The sequence below is a fragment of the Pyxicephalus adspersus genome, chromosome 11 (genome assembly GCF_032062135.1).
Source record: "Pyxicephalus adspersus chromosome 11, UCB_Pads_2.0, whole genome shotgun sequence".
Lineage (NCBI taxonomy): Eukaryota > Metazoa > Chordata > Amphibia > Anura > Pyxicephalidae > Pyxicephalus > Pyxicephalus adspersus.
The window spans coordinates 26,844,039-26,861,195 of NC_092868.1; the positions used below are offsets into that span (position 1 = coordinate 26,844,039).

Here is a 17,157-nt window from a genome sequence, read left to right on the forward strand (position 1 = left end):
GTTCTAGTAGATATCATGAATATAAAAGAATTTGCCGCCCCGCCTCCCTCCCGCGCCGACGCACGCAGCGACGTCACCGGGAAACCCCGGTGATCGTCTCTGCACTCGCCGGCTGAACACAGAAGACACAAGACGTGTCCGGAGGAGCGGAGGGAGAAGGTGAGTATTTTTTTTTTTTTGTCCAGCGATCGACGCGTGACAGTGACAGGCACAGGGATAGGGACAGGGAGAGGAGGGAGAGGAAGCCGGCTGGCTTAGAAAAGAAAGACACCCGACGCTGGAGGACGACGCTGGAACATGGACCCGATGCTGGAACACGGAACCGACGCTGGATTAGCACAGCGGGACCAGGTAAGTGGGGATTTTAGTGTAGGCGAAAAAATACGGGGTTAACCAAAAGAGCAAAAATATTTAGTGTGAGAAATTACAGGCTTAGCGGTTAGGGGGTTAAACAAAAAAAAAAAAAATATATATATACTGTGGCTATTTAGATATTTATTTTACTTTAGCTCCCTCTGGTGGTACATGTACTGCAGTTTGCAAATGTTAAAAATCCTGCATCAGATTTGGCTCCTTCACAGCTTTGTCATATCCTGTTTTGGAAACCTTTGGTGTGTGTAATAGTTTGCTTTCACAAAATTTATTTTTTATTACTTATCTTTTTTATTAATTGTATAGTAATTATCTATTTATAAGATCAACACTTTGTAGTGTTTTATAGAAAACATACACTCACCGGCCATTTAATAGGTGCTGCTTTTCCATATCGACATGATAGCTTTACACAGTTGTTGCAGATTTGTCAGCTGCAGACCCATAATGCAAGTCTCCTATTCCATCACATCCCAAAAGTTTTCTATTGGAATGAAATCTGGGGGCTGTGGATACCATCTGAGTAGCGTAAACTCATTGTCATGTTTAGCAAAGCAGTTTGAGATGATTCGAGCTTCTTGACATATGTAAATAATGTTAGGTTAATTTATGTTTTCATATAAGGGGTTAAAATTGGGGTTATTTATTGTTATTTAGTTATTGTTATTTATGTTGAAGGGTTATCTATTTATTTATTGTTTAATAAACAGCTGCTTGCCAGCCAATTTAAGTCCAATTTTCATGTATTCTTTGGATGTGTGGGATTGGTTGGGGGGAAGTGGTGGGGGGGACAAATTGGTTTATGGTTGGGCTTTAGGTATTTTGGGGCAGAAAGTCCGAGTTACCCTGGTAATGGTTCTTTTATACACAAAGCACATACACGCTAATGCTCATCTTGCCAGAAACCAATTTGGAAACAGTATTTTAAATGAGTAAAAAAGTGGGGGTGTCATAATGCTGCATGCAGATAATGTATCTGGTACACTTGCAAGGCAAAAGTGATAAAAAGTAGCACATAATGACTTATAACAATAAAAATATAGTGGTCTAAAGTCTATCCAAGTATCCATTTCTGGTAGCGGGTGCCATCACATTTATACCTGTAATATAAAGCAACCAGAAACAAATGACAGCGGCACCATAAGGTTAATACCATTAGGAAAAATATATAAAAATACTTTGAGAAAACTAACAACATAAACAAAATCAATAGCTTGTTCCTAATAATGAGGGATTGGGTTTATTAATAGGTGGCATTTGGGTGTGGTCTATTTTAAGAATAGTATAATCATAGTCCCAGATGACACCATGGGTAGATTTATTCTTGATTACAGCCTATGATGACTCCATGGAATACTGTTTCTTGAACATAATTACTGCCATTCCTGACCAGATTTGTCATGAATGGAGAAATGATCACGTTTCTGGCTAGCTAATGGTTTTGAGTCACAGCACTTTTATTTATTTATTTTTTTAAAAACACAACCCAGAACACAGTAATGATTAGACATAACAATATTTATTATCCGATTAGCTGTACAAAAAACAATTAGAACCATGTTCTCTCAGCCAATCAACAGATGCCCTTGACATTAGTTGAGCGATCCATTTTGAAAACCCATACGAAATGCTCTCACTCTAAAACCATCTGAGCATGCTAGGCCCGATTGATCATAGGTAATATCCTAGCACTTGCAGCAGGAAACGGTGCTTCAAGCTGTTCTATTAGTTTAAGGGGGTTTACAACAGTTTTAAAAACAAAGGGCCTGATTTATTAAAGCGCTCCAAGACTGGAGAGGATACACTTTCATCATCAAACCTGAGTGATCCAGCAAACCTGGAATAGATCTGGTCCAGGGTTGAAAACATTTGCTAACAAACAAACAGCAAATAACTTTTAGGAAATATATTCCAGGTTTGCTGGATCACCCAGACTCAAAATGTATTTCTTTAAGGCTTTTGATTTTAGGATTTTTGAGAAATGTATGTTTGTATATGTTTTTCATCATATGTTCACAGTTAAATGTCTAAATTTGTGTCTGGTTTAAAATAAACAACTAAACCTGTAGCCATAATACATATATTGAAACCTGTATCTGTCAAAATATTTTTAAGGTAATTCACATACCCTTGCTGTGCCATAAAACTGTACAGCATAAGGATCATAATAATACTTTTTACGTTTGTATCCCCATAGACATTAGCCACTGCCCCACATACATTATACCACTGCTCAACGTTCTGTAGACTATGCCACAGCCCTACTCTCTGCAAATTCTCTGCCACTGCTCCATCTTTTGCAGATAATGTAGCAATGCTCTACCCCCTGCAGACTTTATGCCACTGCTCTACCCCCTGCCGACTCTGTGCTTCATGTTCAACAGATGCTGTGCCACTTCTTTGCCCCCTGCAGACTATGTACAACTTCTCTACCCTCTGCAGACTGTATACCACTGATTCATCGCCTGCACACTCTATATACCACTACTATTATCACTTCTATCCAAAAATCTAAATTGGCTTGTTTTGTAAAAAATAACACCAATGCCATACATTACTCCATCCTTATTCTATGTCTAAATACACAACTAATCACATAATCATGGAGTTATGTTGATCATGTGTTTGGGCTGGTCGTTTAAACTTTTGAATATCTGTACTATCGTCATTAAGTTAATATGCTGGAATTGATTTATTAAAGGAATACAGACTGTTCACATAGCAAAGTAAATTATCCCCTTGCAAGGGATTGTTAACTGAACTAAGTAAATGAGATGAAGCACTGATGACATCAGATCATGCACATGGGAACATTCTGGTTTTTTTTTTAGGGTCATAATTTACCTTGGTAATCAAACAGCCTGAATTACTTTTCAAACCCACTGGCTCTGCAGGAAAGGAGGAACCATTGCATGGAGTAAATATTTAGGAGGCCTCTTGATAATGAAACTAATGATTTGATACACAAGTAAAGTAAAAGTGTGTTTTTATATTTGTCTTAATAAATTATTTACCAGTGTGGGCCCTGTAGTTTCTATTATAATCCCTTCTTATAGTTAGCTGAATTAAAAACCTCTCTAAACCCAGGATTAACATGTGAAGGATTAATAATTCACAATTAAAGCCTCATACTTTAGTTTCATATTGGAAATGTCTCTCTGGGGTTTTGAAATTCAAAAGGAACACTCCTGGTTGTCACCAAATTATTCTGATATAAAGCACATTCTGTAGACTCAGACCATTCATGGTTGGGTTAATTATGGCCTCCATTGATAATATCCTGGGCATGTAGCTTCATTCTTTGGGATAAAGTAGTTTGAAGTAGAGGGGGATAGGGGGGCAAAGGGGGTGCTGATGGAGTTGGAGAAATATAAGTAGAAGGGTGGAAACGTGGAAGGGCAGGTGGCCTAGGAGGTGGAGGAAGGGGTCGATTTCTAATCCAGTCCACTTCTTCTTCGTCAATGAAGGATTCAGATGTGCTGGCCAAGGCAGCAGAGGCAGCACACTCCTGGTACAAGACAATGTCACATTATAATGCCATACATGGCGTCACCAGTGCACATATAAGTAAGGAGAGTCTTCTATGAGGTCAGACAACAGGACACAGCACTGCAGAGACAAGACAAAGAAAGACAGCCGAACAACGGACGCGAGTCACAGTGATCACTACTCACTTCATGGGGTGGGGACTCCGGTAGGGTCTGTGGGCTTGAGGTCTCTGTTTGCTGAAAGGCAATGAGACAATCAAGGTAAAGCATATAGTCTACAGTACAAATACTTCCAAACAGGTTTTTCATGTGCAATTTTCTAAAAGCAGACCGACACTGGTTTAAAACCAGCCGAACTCGTTCAATGGGAATGGATGGACAATATGAAAAAAAAAGGCCCATGAAAAAAAAATATGTATTTACTTTGAATTTTAGGCGAGAGATTAGTCAAAAGAGCCTCTTCTAGCTTGTGTAAGGTTGTATTTTGTACTAGAACAAATGCAGAAACGGGCTTTTCCTTATTTTATGTTGCCATTATACCAGATTCCATTTACAAACTATGAAAATAGTTCTGTCTATATCCAGTCCCACACCTACCTCTTCTTGCTTTAATGGTGATGCAATGTGAATTTTTTCTTTGCCTGTGATTTGATGTCTGCAGAAGGGGCACGTGTTCTCGTTTTTCTAGAGGGGAAAAAATTATAAATAGAGAATGAAAAAACCCTACTAGAAAAAAAGTTTCAGAGGAGCATAGTGAAGAGCCCTTACGTCCCCTATCTCTTCCCTTTGTACTCTGCTCTAGTATGAGCGTCCCCTTTCACCTAGTAATCTGAGCAGGTAAAGAACAGGCAACCTATCTAATATTAGGTTTGTATGACCAAGGAGAAAGGTGAATTCTGCTTAGTACTAGGTTGAACATCACACTAAATATCTGCGTGTTGGTTAGAGTTAGCGTGAACTGGCTTTGTTCACTGCAGAACAACTTCTCCATGCACATCTATAGGAATGTAAATATAGCTGAAGGAAAAAACTCACATTCAAATAGATTACAGCTTTTGGAAAAATAAAGAGGCTTAAAACATATTTTTGTGCTAATTGTTATCTAAATACAAATCATAGGGATGAGATAGCAGTCTTAAGATGGCCACAGGGTCAGACTCCAGGGTACCAAGGTCAACTACATAAAATGTATTCACTGGATATACACTGAGTCAGTCCTTTGTACTCGCACAGTCACAATATACCACGAGACCATCTTTACTTAAATCCACATTTTATTAAGTGGTGCCTGAGTTGCCTCTTTAGTTCATCAACCCAAAGGTATGTGTTTCCTTGAATTGTTATCTTTCAGCTCACTCCGCAGACTGAGACTGTATTACCTGCCAGGATGTTAGACACTTGTCACACAGTAAGTGGCCACAAGGCTCTATCCGCACATTTTTTTCATTGTCCGTACAGATTTTGCACATTTCAAAGGTGGAATCCATGTCTGAATACAATTCCCATTGTTCCTGTATAGACAGCACAGAAAGCTTGTGAATTACAGAAGACAAATTATTACACATGAGGTTAAAGGGAATGTGCAGTGTATTTTTTATTGTTTTATTATTTAGGCAAGTAAATATTTAATATTGAAAACACATTTATATAGTTGAAGCATAAGGCAGACAGTTACATGCCATGGAGTAGTGATTTTTACCCCACCTTCTCTATACAGCTCTCCTTGTTACAGCTTTGTACAGAGTTTCAGTTGGAGAATAAAGTTTAAAAAAAGAAATACAATAGAGAAGAAACCAAAAGAAGTATATTTAAATAATATAAGGCAGAAATATAATGCAAAGATGGTAATGCCACAACCTTCTTCTGAAGCAGTTGGTAGGTATGTACAGAAGTTTCGCTAGGGTATAACTTACAGTGTCTACAAAACTGTCTTTTTTGGGAAACAAAATTCCAGCTTAACTACGTACTGAAATAGCAAATGTGAATAGTAATGAATATTCTTTCCTTCCTTTGGAGATTTTTTGATAAGTCTTTATAATGCTCCAACTAATTGCTAAATAGGTGGGGTGCCTACTACAGGCACATGGCCAGTCTCAGTGTTGTAATATTACCAGTTGCACCCCTGACATATCTCTGCACTTGCAGCACCCTTGGCAAATATCTTATCATACATTAAATAATAGTGTGGTAAACTTCTAAAATTCTTTTCTGCAAAAGGATCAAATTATTCTGATAATTACCTGAACATTATTATGCATAGCTTCTACTAATTAAAATTACATTCTTTTAGCAAGTTGTGTTTTAGCTTTACTGGCTCAACAACTTCAAATGTTATGCTTACATCATATACTAGAAAAATATTTTCACTTGACCTACCTGAGTCACTTGAATCACTGTGTTTGGATTTAATTTGGAGACAGATGATAAATTATGCATACTGCTCAAACCATTGGGATAGAGATATCTGCTCGACATAGCACAAGACAAGCACAAAATGCATAGTTATGTATAGTCAAGGAACATTATTTAAGTATCATATATAAAAAGATGTTTGTGTTGTATATAGCAACCACTCAAATTCCTTTAGATGAATAACCACAGTTGAATGTAAATATGGACAGTGGAAAGTAGAAGCTTGTTACTTCCTAGATGATTTTAAAAATAAAACTGAGATTTTAACTCAAGTTAGCCAGCAGAAATGACACTTGTCCATTTAATACCATTTGAATGACTCATCCACTCTTTTAATGAAAACATGGTCCTGTTTTTCACAACTTGTTATGTACAATCTTCTCACTTTTAGTTCCCTGACCAACCATCAAACCCCCAGCTCCATGTCTATCCCTATACTCTCAGAACTCACAGACCATCTATCACCCTCACTGCCTCCCTCCTGACCAGCTATCACCCTTGCAGATGTCTGATTCACTCTTGCCTTCAAGTCAGGCACCAACCTTCACCACCTCCTTATCATCCCTTTCTCACAAAGTTTTGATCAACTTCTGAGCAGTCATCACCCTCACAACCCCTGATTAGCTTTCACAGCCTAGGTTTATAAACACACGTGCAAAAATTGTTGTTGGAAAGAATCTTTCACGATCCTTTCAAATGATTAATGACTGCACGATGCATGAACGAGTGTTGTACATACAGCACCCTTCTGCTCTATGGAGAGGGGAGGGGGAGAATGACAGAGCGGCACCCCACTGTGCACTCTCCCCTTTCACTTCCATTAAGATCGTTCGTCGTCCATCATCCGTGGATCTGCCAGGATGGTCGTTGAAACGAGGGACGGCGATCGCTGTACACAAGCAAGATTCTCGTCTGATATCAGCCCTGAGCCGAATATCGGATGAGAACTATTGCACGTGTGTACGTAGCCTTAGACCTGCCTGCTGACTAGTCTTCATCCTCCAAGTCACTGATTAAACTTTTCCCATAGATCCTAAGCATTTATCACTCCCACAGCCTATGAACAGCCCTTATTCCTGTAGCCTCTGAACACTTTACATTCTTTGACCAAATTTAATCTCTACAGCCTCTAATCAGCTGAATTGTATTGCCTCTGATCAGCCTCTACCCTCACAGGCTATAAGCAGTGTTTCCACTTTTTTCTTTGAGTAAACTAATGCTGTCCCCCACATATATCCATAATCCCTGACTGCATCTCATACTCACAGGCCCTCTTTCTCTCCTTCATTAAGAGCTTCGTATAATGATTTGTTATGAGGAATGGTCTGCAGGATGCTGCCGCTAGAGGTCACATAACCAATTGCCCATTGTCCAAGATGTGTGCAGCTTAACCGGAAGATATAACTGCAAGAAATCAGAGGCAAAGTATTATATTGTTATCAGAAGGACATTTTATTCCACCTGAACTGTATGTCAGTATTATGTACTGTGCTACAATATAGGGTTCTATAGAAAGTAGACTTTAAAAAAAAGGAAAAAAGGATTAGCCAATAAGAACTAAAATTCCCCTCAAAAGAGATCACATAATGAATTGCTTAGGCATATAAAATTATGCAAACAGCCTTACATGACCAGGAAAAGAATTTCTAGGAAGGGTATTTAAGTAACTAGTACATATTGAATTCTTCATCAAATGGCTGTGCACTTCCTGGTATATAAGGGCACTTATGAACTCCCGTTCCTACTTCCTCAAAGCAGTATATTTGCAGCGTGAAATCTATTTTCAGGATATTTGGTTTGGGATTTGCTGATGTCTCCACTTTTCTATTTAGGACACTTTCATATTGTACTCTAAAATGATATTGTTAGCTACTCCAGAGCACATAGCAGCAAAAGCAGCAAATTGCACCGCGGGTCACCACCTTTTCATGTGTTGCCCTTGTGTTTGTTGCTTCCAGGAACTCTGCTGCAACCCAAAAGTGTGAAAATGCATGCACAGAATGGTTTTCAACTGCTCCCATTAGCTAAAAGGGAGCATATGGGAGCACAGTACAGGGAGCAGCAAACTGCTATGGTTCACAGCTAGTCTGAAAGAGGCTTTATTGATGGTAAAGGAGAAAAAAGGCTTTGCACTGAATACACACGGTACACATGATGTTTGATGATTTCACACTAATCACTAATTCCTGAAATCATGTTTACAAGCAATATTGCCCAGCCACATTTGTATCTTACTGTTACTATTAGCTGTAATCAATGTGTTTTTGTAATTATTGTCACTTCCAGAAATATACTTAGATTAATTTGGGACATGGAATAAAAAAAGATGTATCATAAATCATGTTTAAAGTCCATGAACAGTGGGAATTTCCATCCTGGAGAGAGTTTTATTGCTCATATTGGGCATGTCAAGGAAATACTAATAAAGAAAAATACTGATATGAAGAAAAATTCCTGTCTCATATGTTTGAAAGTGACTTAACATGTGGGTCACATGATGGGGAAAGCGAATTCACTACATAAATTGTAAACAAACCTTTGCAGTTTTATTGCTGAATGTTTAAAGGGCATTTCCATATTTTACTACATTTTACATAATTTAAAATTTTGATAAGTAAATTACAAATACAAAATTAGGAATATTTACTGCATAATGTGAGTGGGTTTATTGCCTCTATAACTCATTATGGCTTATCTAAAAATAATAAAGAGCAAAGGGTTCATGTATTTGTGTATTTTAAAGCCAGAAGAACTTGAAAGTGCTTCTATACTACACTACTACTACATCTGAATCAGACCGTCTCATCCAACGTCATTACCTGACCCCACAAAGGTTCTGTTGGCTAATTGAGCACAAATTCCCACAGACACATTCTATATTCTCGAGGAAAGCTTTGCCAGAATAGTGGATGCTGGTAAAGTTGCAAAGGATGGTTGGGTCAACTCTATACTAGTGGCCATGGTTTTGGATTCTGTTCAACAAGCTGATGTAGGTAGAATGTGAAGTTGTCCACAACTCCATATTTATAAAGCAGGGACCCTGACATTCCCTCAAACATTCCATGGTGGGAATCCAGTGCTGCCATTGAAAGACATAGACCTGTTTTATAAATGGAGCCAATAGACAACAAATCTTGGACATAAAGTACATACCAAAAAAATACAGTTGCAGCACCCAGCAATTTCCTTTTATTGAAACCACAATTCGTTTTTTGGTACATGTTACAAATAACATTGTCCTTTGTAACGCAAAAGGTCTAAACAAGGAGGATGTTACCTCCAAAACTGACATAACACCCGAACCTGCACTCCAAAAAAGCAGGAAGTCAGACATCACTATAAAGTTTTTCCATATTATCAGCTCCTGTGATTGGTATTGCACTTATTCTGCTTTCTACTCCTCTTACCAAGCTAAAAGTGAAAGTCTGACAGTCCTGCAATCTCACCCTATTGGCTCACAGTGAATATCCTCCTTATTCTCTCCAAGCCATGCTGTGCAGGTTACAGGTGATTAAACCTAGATTGTGGCACCTATATAAGTAATATTTTACAAATAGCTATTTTCAGAGATACCTTACTAGGTTAATCAATAATCTTTGCCTCATCGTTAAGTTTTTTAAGGAAAAGGCAAGCAACTAAGGTGTGTTTTTAAAATGTGGGCTATAATGCCTATTATACCTAAGCAGGCTTCTAAGTTGTCATTCAACTACCAAAAAATCTTTGTACGTGATACCAAACCCTTCCACCTACTACATAATTGTGGTTGGTTTACTGAACGTTGTATGTTATTCGTATGCACAGAAAGGTTCAATTTGCCTTTCCAAAAAAACATAAATAGCTTCATATTAAAATTTGTTTAAAAAAGCAAATCTCTCAGCATCAGTAACAGTACAGACTGCCCCAAATAAACAATAAAGCAGCACCTTTGCTGACCTGTTATGGCTTGTTGTACTATATGGCCTACAAGCAATATAATTTACTCCAAACCTTTTAATAATAAGAATGCTTCCAGTAAAAAGCAGAGGGTGCCTTACCTGCCAGGCTTGTGTATGTGGCCCTGTAAAAGCTCTTTAACTTCATCATAGGTAAGAAAAGCCATGTATCCAGGGTGGGTGACAGCAAGCAGCATCCAGTTCTGCAACAGGGTGTCCCAGGGCTGTTGGATTGAAGATAAAAGACATTCTTAGGAAACAGTACAAATCTTGCAATCAAATTTAGTTGCCATTTCCTAGGACATCATGGTTAAAAAATATTAACAATATATGGCTGATATTAATTGGCTACTTATTTTGTTGACGTAATATACCTTCTTCAATGATTTTTGAAAATGCATAATAAAAATAATTATAATGTTTTGGCATATGTCTGTTGACTCCTGCCAACCTTAAAAAAATCGGTACCCCTGAAATCTATGTTTCCTTTTTGTCTTAAATGGGAACTGTTCTGTTCTACAGCATATGTATAAATTAAATATGAGCAGATTACCATTGATGGGCACAGACCAGAGGAAAAGCTACAGATACAGACCAAACGATACTGGATTGAAAAGGGCAAACAGTGATGGCCGAACAGAAACAAATAATGATTGACACTAGATCTTGTATAAGCCTATCGAGTTAACTTTGCAGGTAAATGAAACGCTTTTGGTATGATAAATTATGTCCACCTCAAAGGCATCACCAACTTCCAGGCACTAGAACAGTGGAAAATGATGGCTGATTATAATGGTAGCATAAATTTATTTCAGCTGTATGTAAGACCTCTGATGTTAGAACATGCTGTTTATATTGATATAAATGAAAGTAAAACTATATTTTTATAGAGGAGATATACGAGAATAAAAATTATATATAATCAGTTATATAAATCACATGGTTTGTACTATAAATATATTGGTCACCTGGAAAAGACGTGTGAAGATGTCAAACTCAAACACTGAAATGTGATCATTGCAAGTTAAATCCATTGTACTGCGCAGTGCAGATTCCAGAGGTCCAGCCTCTATGTTATGCACAGGATGAAGTCCATTCCGAAACTCTTCCCATTTCACCAGACACCTTTAGAATACAAAATAAGACATGCTGATAAGAGACAGATCAAACTTGTTGCACCACATATATAGGCGCCTCCGCTATCAATTTACAAGTCTGCAACAAAAGGGAAGTGTAGAGATGAAAAGAATGGGATCTCTCATAAATTGACACTTATTCTAATAAAAGCTAAGCTTCTAAATGACTAACTAAACTAAAAGTTATCACCTCCTTTACTTGCTTTGACAACATCACCAGGTTGGGTGACAGGCATCTCCATTCAATGGACATATACATCCCTCCACCAGACTGACATCCTTAAGGGTTAATAACATCTAGCACATTTCCCTGATTTTACCAATGTGGACAAATTGCATCGATAAATGAAAATGTATTATCTTATGTAGGATTTGTTGCTCCATCTTATCTGTCCCACTGTGTCTATTATTGAGAAGAATGCACATGTCTTGTCTTGCATGGTACTACATGATCCAAATAAAGTGTAGCTTTCACTGACAGATTGTGTAATTTGCCATTGCTGTCTTGGTTCTAGAAATTAGAGCTATACACAGTTATCTGTATTCTTGTTTCAGACGTGTATCAGCTTTACATCCAGACAATTAGCATTTTAGCATTAGAGTTTAATAATGGAAGCTTACATACTCTTTGAGTGCTACTTTAACTTTAAAGTCAGCTGAGGGGTATCCTTTAAAACCACTATGCAAATGCCAGCACACAAAGAAATGTTGTTAGTGCAATGTCCATTTCCATAAGCATTGAAGTGTAAAACCATTCCAAAGAATAAAGAAAATATTAGACTATGGCAGTCATTAAACAACATTCTAACATAATTACCTAGACCCAAATGCTAGTGACCAGAAGTTGGATGCTTCAAGTTTTGTAACACGATATATATTCCCTTGATACCGTCCACCTGGGAACAAGGCACGAAGCTCACAAAGGATGTGACTGAAGATCAGTGAAAGCTTAGTCAGTGTTCGCCTGAAATATGAAAATGATGAATGATTGAACAAATAAATGAATAGATTGTTGTAGCAACAGAGGTGTATGTATACCCAAACAGATGCTATGGGGCCCGTTTCTTTGTATAGACTGCAGGCATTGACAGAAAATATGGTCATGATGGCACACAATCCCACACAGAAATCAGTTTCAATAAAATGTTTGCACCGATACTCCAGAACAGAACAAGCTGAATAAATCAATATTGTTTGCTAAAACCCTTGAAGTTCATATAGGTGATGCTCCTAGTCCCATGAAACCTTTTCCTTAATGCTAGACATACATTATTGACATTTAATAAATTAGATGTTTTTAGTGAATACAGAACTTCTAATATAAAACTTCTAATATATTTGAAACTTGGACTAATCAATTAAACTTTGATGAAGAAGCTGTTCTCTTTATCCTTTCATGATCACCGGCTGCATAAATTCTTTGAAACTCAAGTGGAACAAAGTTATTAGTGGTGGTTATATTTATTTTTTTTCGATTTGTAAAAACATTTCTCCCGTAATTTGTTTCATTTCGGTTGGTCCAAGGTGTTAAAGCAATTAATATTCCACAACTGCCATAACTGGGGGCATAAAAGGAAAAAGAGCGCCGTGCGCCGTTAGAGTAAAGGGTACCCTAGGCAAAAATGAAAATTTACCCTATGCAGTACCAGGGGGAGCTGCATTCAATTTTTCCCAGAACGTAGCTTTACTACCTGGTAACCTTTTTGGAGCCAAGGAGTAGCCTCAAAAGCAGACGCTGGAATGTGTTAAGAAGGGAGAAAACACACCTGCAGTGAATGCTTGGAGATTTTCGGATTTATTACTTTATAAATATACCTTTCAGTATTGATTTTTAATAGGTATAAGTCCAGAATATAGGATCCCCATTTAATTACTAAATTGTAAGAGTAGGGTTATAGAATGAATCTAACACAGAAACTGTTAGCATGCTGTATATACAGACACTGGTGCAACAACCATTGGCATATATCATATTGTGATTAATGGCCCAATGCCAATGAGGCTATAAGCTGTATGTCTGTGTGTCCTTGTTGCTTTGCATTAAAACACAAGGGTTTCAGCCATGTGTCCAGCCACATCCTGACTTCGGAGAATCATACCTAAAGCAGCCTTCCAACATCAACAAAATAAAAAAAAACAAATGATGGGATATCTCACAATCAGGAAACCTGCTAAGATCCTAAAAGACCTGATTGATTTCCTCTGCCTTATCTTTGCTGACCATCTGACCAGCTCTGGGGCCTGTGATTTACCCCAATAGATCAGAATGGAGCGGGGTAATGAGAGGGATGGTGGCTGTATAGACTAGCTCTAACAAGCAGCTGTTCAGTGAGTTCCTGTTCAATTGTGATTGCCCTCTAAAGCGTTTTTCCTGCAAAATATTTCATTTTCCTTATTTCCTTGTTCTTTTACCAAATTAGACATCTAAGCTGTATTGCTTGTGACATATAAAATATTACTTGTCACCACTGGCTATTTCTATTATTCTTACTAAGCAGGGGTATGTCAGATAACTGCAAGGATGCCAGTATGCTGCACTGCACATGCTCAGCAATTTCTTGATAGGTTAAGACAGGGGTGTCAAACTCAAATTTCAGGGGGTGTCAAAATTAAGAACATAGACAAAGTCGCGGGCCAACCTTGAAATTTATTGACAAAATTGAGAAAATTTTTCCTACACATTAGATTTAAACTCTTTTCATATGGAAACAAAGAGTTTTTGTTTCACATTCAATCTGGAACAATCTTTTAATAGAGAAAGAGGCATAACATTTTTATTTTAAATTTTTTTTAAGAAAAAATCTTATGCCTCTTTTTCTATTTAGAGTTAAATTTCAATGGTAACCTTTTTTCACAGGCTAACAATAATAATACCAATATTGTTCTATGAAAATCCAACCATTCAAGTCCATGCCTTGGAGTAGCAAGAAAAAGTACAGCTGAGGGGGAGTGCTGGAAATGTGGTCAATGCGGAGCTAAATCTTATGAGTGGCCCACCGCTGAATCTCCCTCTTCATTGAAATAGCGCCGCTACTAAAATTCCTGGCATTACTTGCGTCTATAAAACAGTCCAATGCTGGGCCACGCATAGACAGAGAGCCGGCTGGTCTAAAGATGCGAGTGGTGCCGGGAATTGTAGTAGCGGTGCTATTTCAATGCAGCGGCGGGCCAGCTTCAGCTCATATTTTAGATTCCTTTGGGGGCCAAAAAAAGTACATTGGGGGCCATATTTGGTCCCCCGGCCAGAGTTTGACACCCCTGGGTTAGGACAATGATCAGTAGAACATTACTTGGAGATAATCCTGCCCTGCACATGCACCTGATGGAACTAAACTAGTCTAAAGAAAGAGCAATGTGAACAGACTAGATGAGTTTTCAAAGTATTGACATTCCTTTATTATCTGATCATCACACTGCAGGCAAGAGGATGACACTGCTGTATTCCTTACATCTAACAGAGAATGTGGTTTCACCCTTGCCTGTAATGTCTGGCAGAAGTGTATAAGCCACAAAAGTGTCTGTACATAGAAATCCTTCAGCAGAAAAGACAGTCCATATATGTGTACTTTACTTGTGTTCTACCCAAAGGTAAACTGTAATTACAAGTTTCCAATGCTTTAGTTTGTATGCCAGTAATTGTAGGAAGCATTGGGTTATGTGGAAACTGATTCCACAACCGAATTTACATACAGGGTGCAATAGTGCAGCGTTGGCACTAAGGATCCTGGCACAGAATTCAGAACATAAATGTATCTTTTTTACCCCCTATATCTAAAAGTTTTCATCCAAAATGAGCTCTCAATGTTGTTCCAATGTTCCAATGTTGTTTTTGCCCTACTAGGGAAAATTGAGCATTATCAGGAATATAGAGGAAACCTTTTGTTGGGTTGGCAACTGTCTAAGAGAGATTTCCTCTAAATACTTGTTGATTTCACTTGACAGAATGTGAATGGTGAATGATACCATTCTTTACTCTCTGCCCAATGCACTTTAAAATCTGCTTTTTGTTCTGGGGAGCGTGGGGGGGGGGGGGTTATGTTGTGCAGTTTTTATTTTACCCCACTGTCCCACAAGTTCTTCTCTTCAGCGGTCATCTGGCCTCTCTGGTTGGTACAACAATTACAGGGTTCAACTGCACAGTATTGAAGAAAGGCACCTGGCAGCAGCTAACAGTTTTTAATGTGTATTAGGGGAGTGGACTGGTGCTAAAAAATTCACAATGTATCTGCATGCCCAGAGTTAAGCATTAATTACATTTTTTTTCTACTAACAACATGAAGGGCAAGGGTCTACATAAATGATTGATAAACAACGATTAGATGTACTGTAATTATAAAGGTCCTTCTATTACAAAATGTTGGTTATTCTAAAGAAGTTTGTACAAAGATTGTAAAGTCAGATTATATTGTGTATGCTTAGCTAAAGATATCCTATGACGACATGTAGATGTCCTGTTGCATACCGTGAAGGAGACATAATACAGGTATATTGCACTTACCTGGCCACAGCATCCTGTCTGCTCAGCACCTGTATGCACTGTTCAGTCTTGTAGAGTAGACTGTAAACTGTCACCTGCAGGTACTGATTTTGTCCAAGGTCAGAGTTCTTGCTTAATATCTGGCACAGGTGCTCCTTGGTGTCCCGAGTGATATCTGGAAGGTAAGGGTGACCCCTTTGCAATAGAGGCGATCCATTATACCGTGTCAAACTATCCAACTGCTGTATGACCTTCTCCACGGTTTTCTTGTCCAGGTGGGCACTGCGCCCACCATGAATCCCATGCATGGGTATAAAATCAGAAGACAGCAACTTAAAAGAGAGTTGATCGCAGTGTGTTAAGGTTGGTGAGTCTATAGCAGCAAACAAGGAAATAAGAATGAATTCAAGGAAACTGAAATCAGAAAATGAACTGTGGTCAGACAAGTTCTCAGGGTAGATGCAGAGATTGTAACGAGTGAATAAACAGAAAGCAAATAGTCTGAGATGAAGTTAAAAGGGTGTAATGTGGGACAGTATGAGTCCCCCTGTTAGCTGACAGTAGCAGTAGAGACTGACAGTGTTATCTCTTCCTGTTTGTGATAGAGAGACACACCCACCACACGTGAGCTTTACCTGAAATACAGGTATGCTGATGTCTTTTGGCGTTTCATAAGTACTCTGATACTGTGTCAGGCATGATAAATACAGGAAGAATCTAAACTCTGAACTGAGCTGAAACCGCATACTGACCAGACGGAGGATAAAATAACATACAATGCGTTAATGAAATATTTGTTCCCAATGGAGAAAGTTCACCGCAATAAAATTGTGAATACTTACTCCTTGGGCAGATGGAAAGTACAATGTCTTAAGCATTGGACACTTCCAGGTTTTGTTAAACCAGCATCTCCCGCTGTGTGCCGTGTTTCCTTCTGGAAGCTCCTATGTTACTACAAAACATGGCGGTGACTTAGTGGCTTATGGGAGAAATCGCAGTGGCAGCCAGGGGACAGGAATCCAACTCACCCAGAACTGTTTCAGAAGTAGAAGTAGGAATATTACGGAAAGGGTTCAAATTTTCTAACCAGGATTCAAAAGCTTTCAGCCTAAAACTTCAGGTTTCTCTAATAAAAATAGGGGACATCAATAATACAGTACAGAACAATAGCCCCAGGTCAGCTGAGACACAATGTTTCAAAGAATAGAAAACCCAGATCTTTTTCTAAAAAGATATATGTATATAAGCTATTAGGAAGAGATGCTGATTTATTTGTTCCTTATTTGTTTAGCATTGATACTTGTTCTTTATGGTAGTGCTTGTCCATTTTGCTTGAATAT

General features: G+C 38.3%; 1 protein-coding gene across 1 annotated transcript; it reads right to left on the minus strand.

Moving 5' to 3' along the window:
- Window positions 1–1,872: 1,872 nt before the first annotated feature.
- Window positions 1,873–16,402, minus strand: CBLC (Cbl proto-oncogene C). The gene is made up of 10 exons (XM_072425844.1): window positions 15,839–16,402; window positions 12,158–12,304; window positions 11,173–11,329; window positions 10,307–10,428; window positions 7,539–7,676; window positions 6,237–6,324; window positions 5,240–5,371; window positions 4,458–4,544; window positions 4,047–4,097; window positions 1,873–3,880 (listed from the first exon to the last, which is right to left on the minus strand). Exons 1-10 carry the CDS (start codon window positions 16,123–16,125, stop codon window positions 3,626–3,628), a joined length of 1,464 nt encoding a protein of 487 aa, XP_072281945.1. The 5' UTR covers window positions 16,126–16,402; the 3' UTR covers window positions 1,873–3,625.
- Window positions 16,403–17,157: the final 755 nt, after the last annotated feature.

Excerpts from the sequence above, each read along its gene's own strand:
- CBLC (XM_072425844.1), bottom strand. The coding sequence starts at position 16,125 with ATGCATGGGATTCATGGTGGGCGCAGTGCCCACCTGGACAAGAAAACC. Across the intron at positions 11,330-12,157 it reads TCACTAGCATTTGGGTCTAG|GTGTCTGGTGAAATGGGAAG; the intron begins GTAATTATGTTA and ends TGTATTCTAAAG. Across the intron at positions 5,372-6,236 it reads CAGTGATTCAAGTGACTCAG|GAACAATGGGAATTGTATTC; the intron begins GTAGGTCAAGTG and ends CTGTCTATACAG.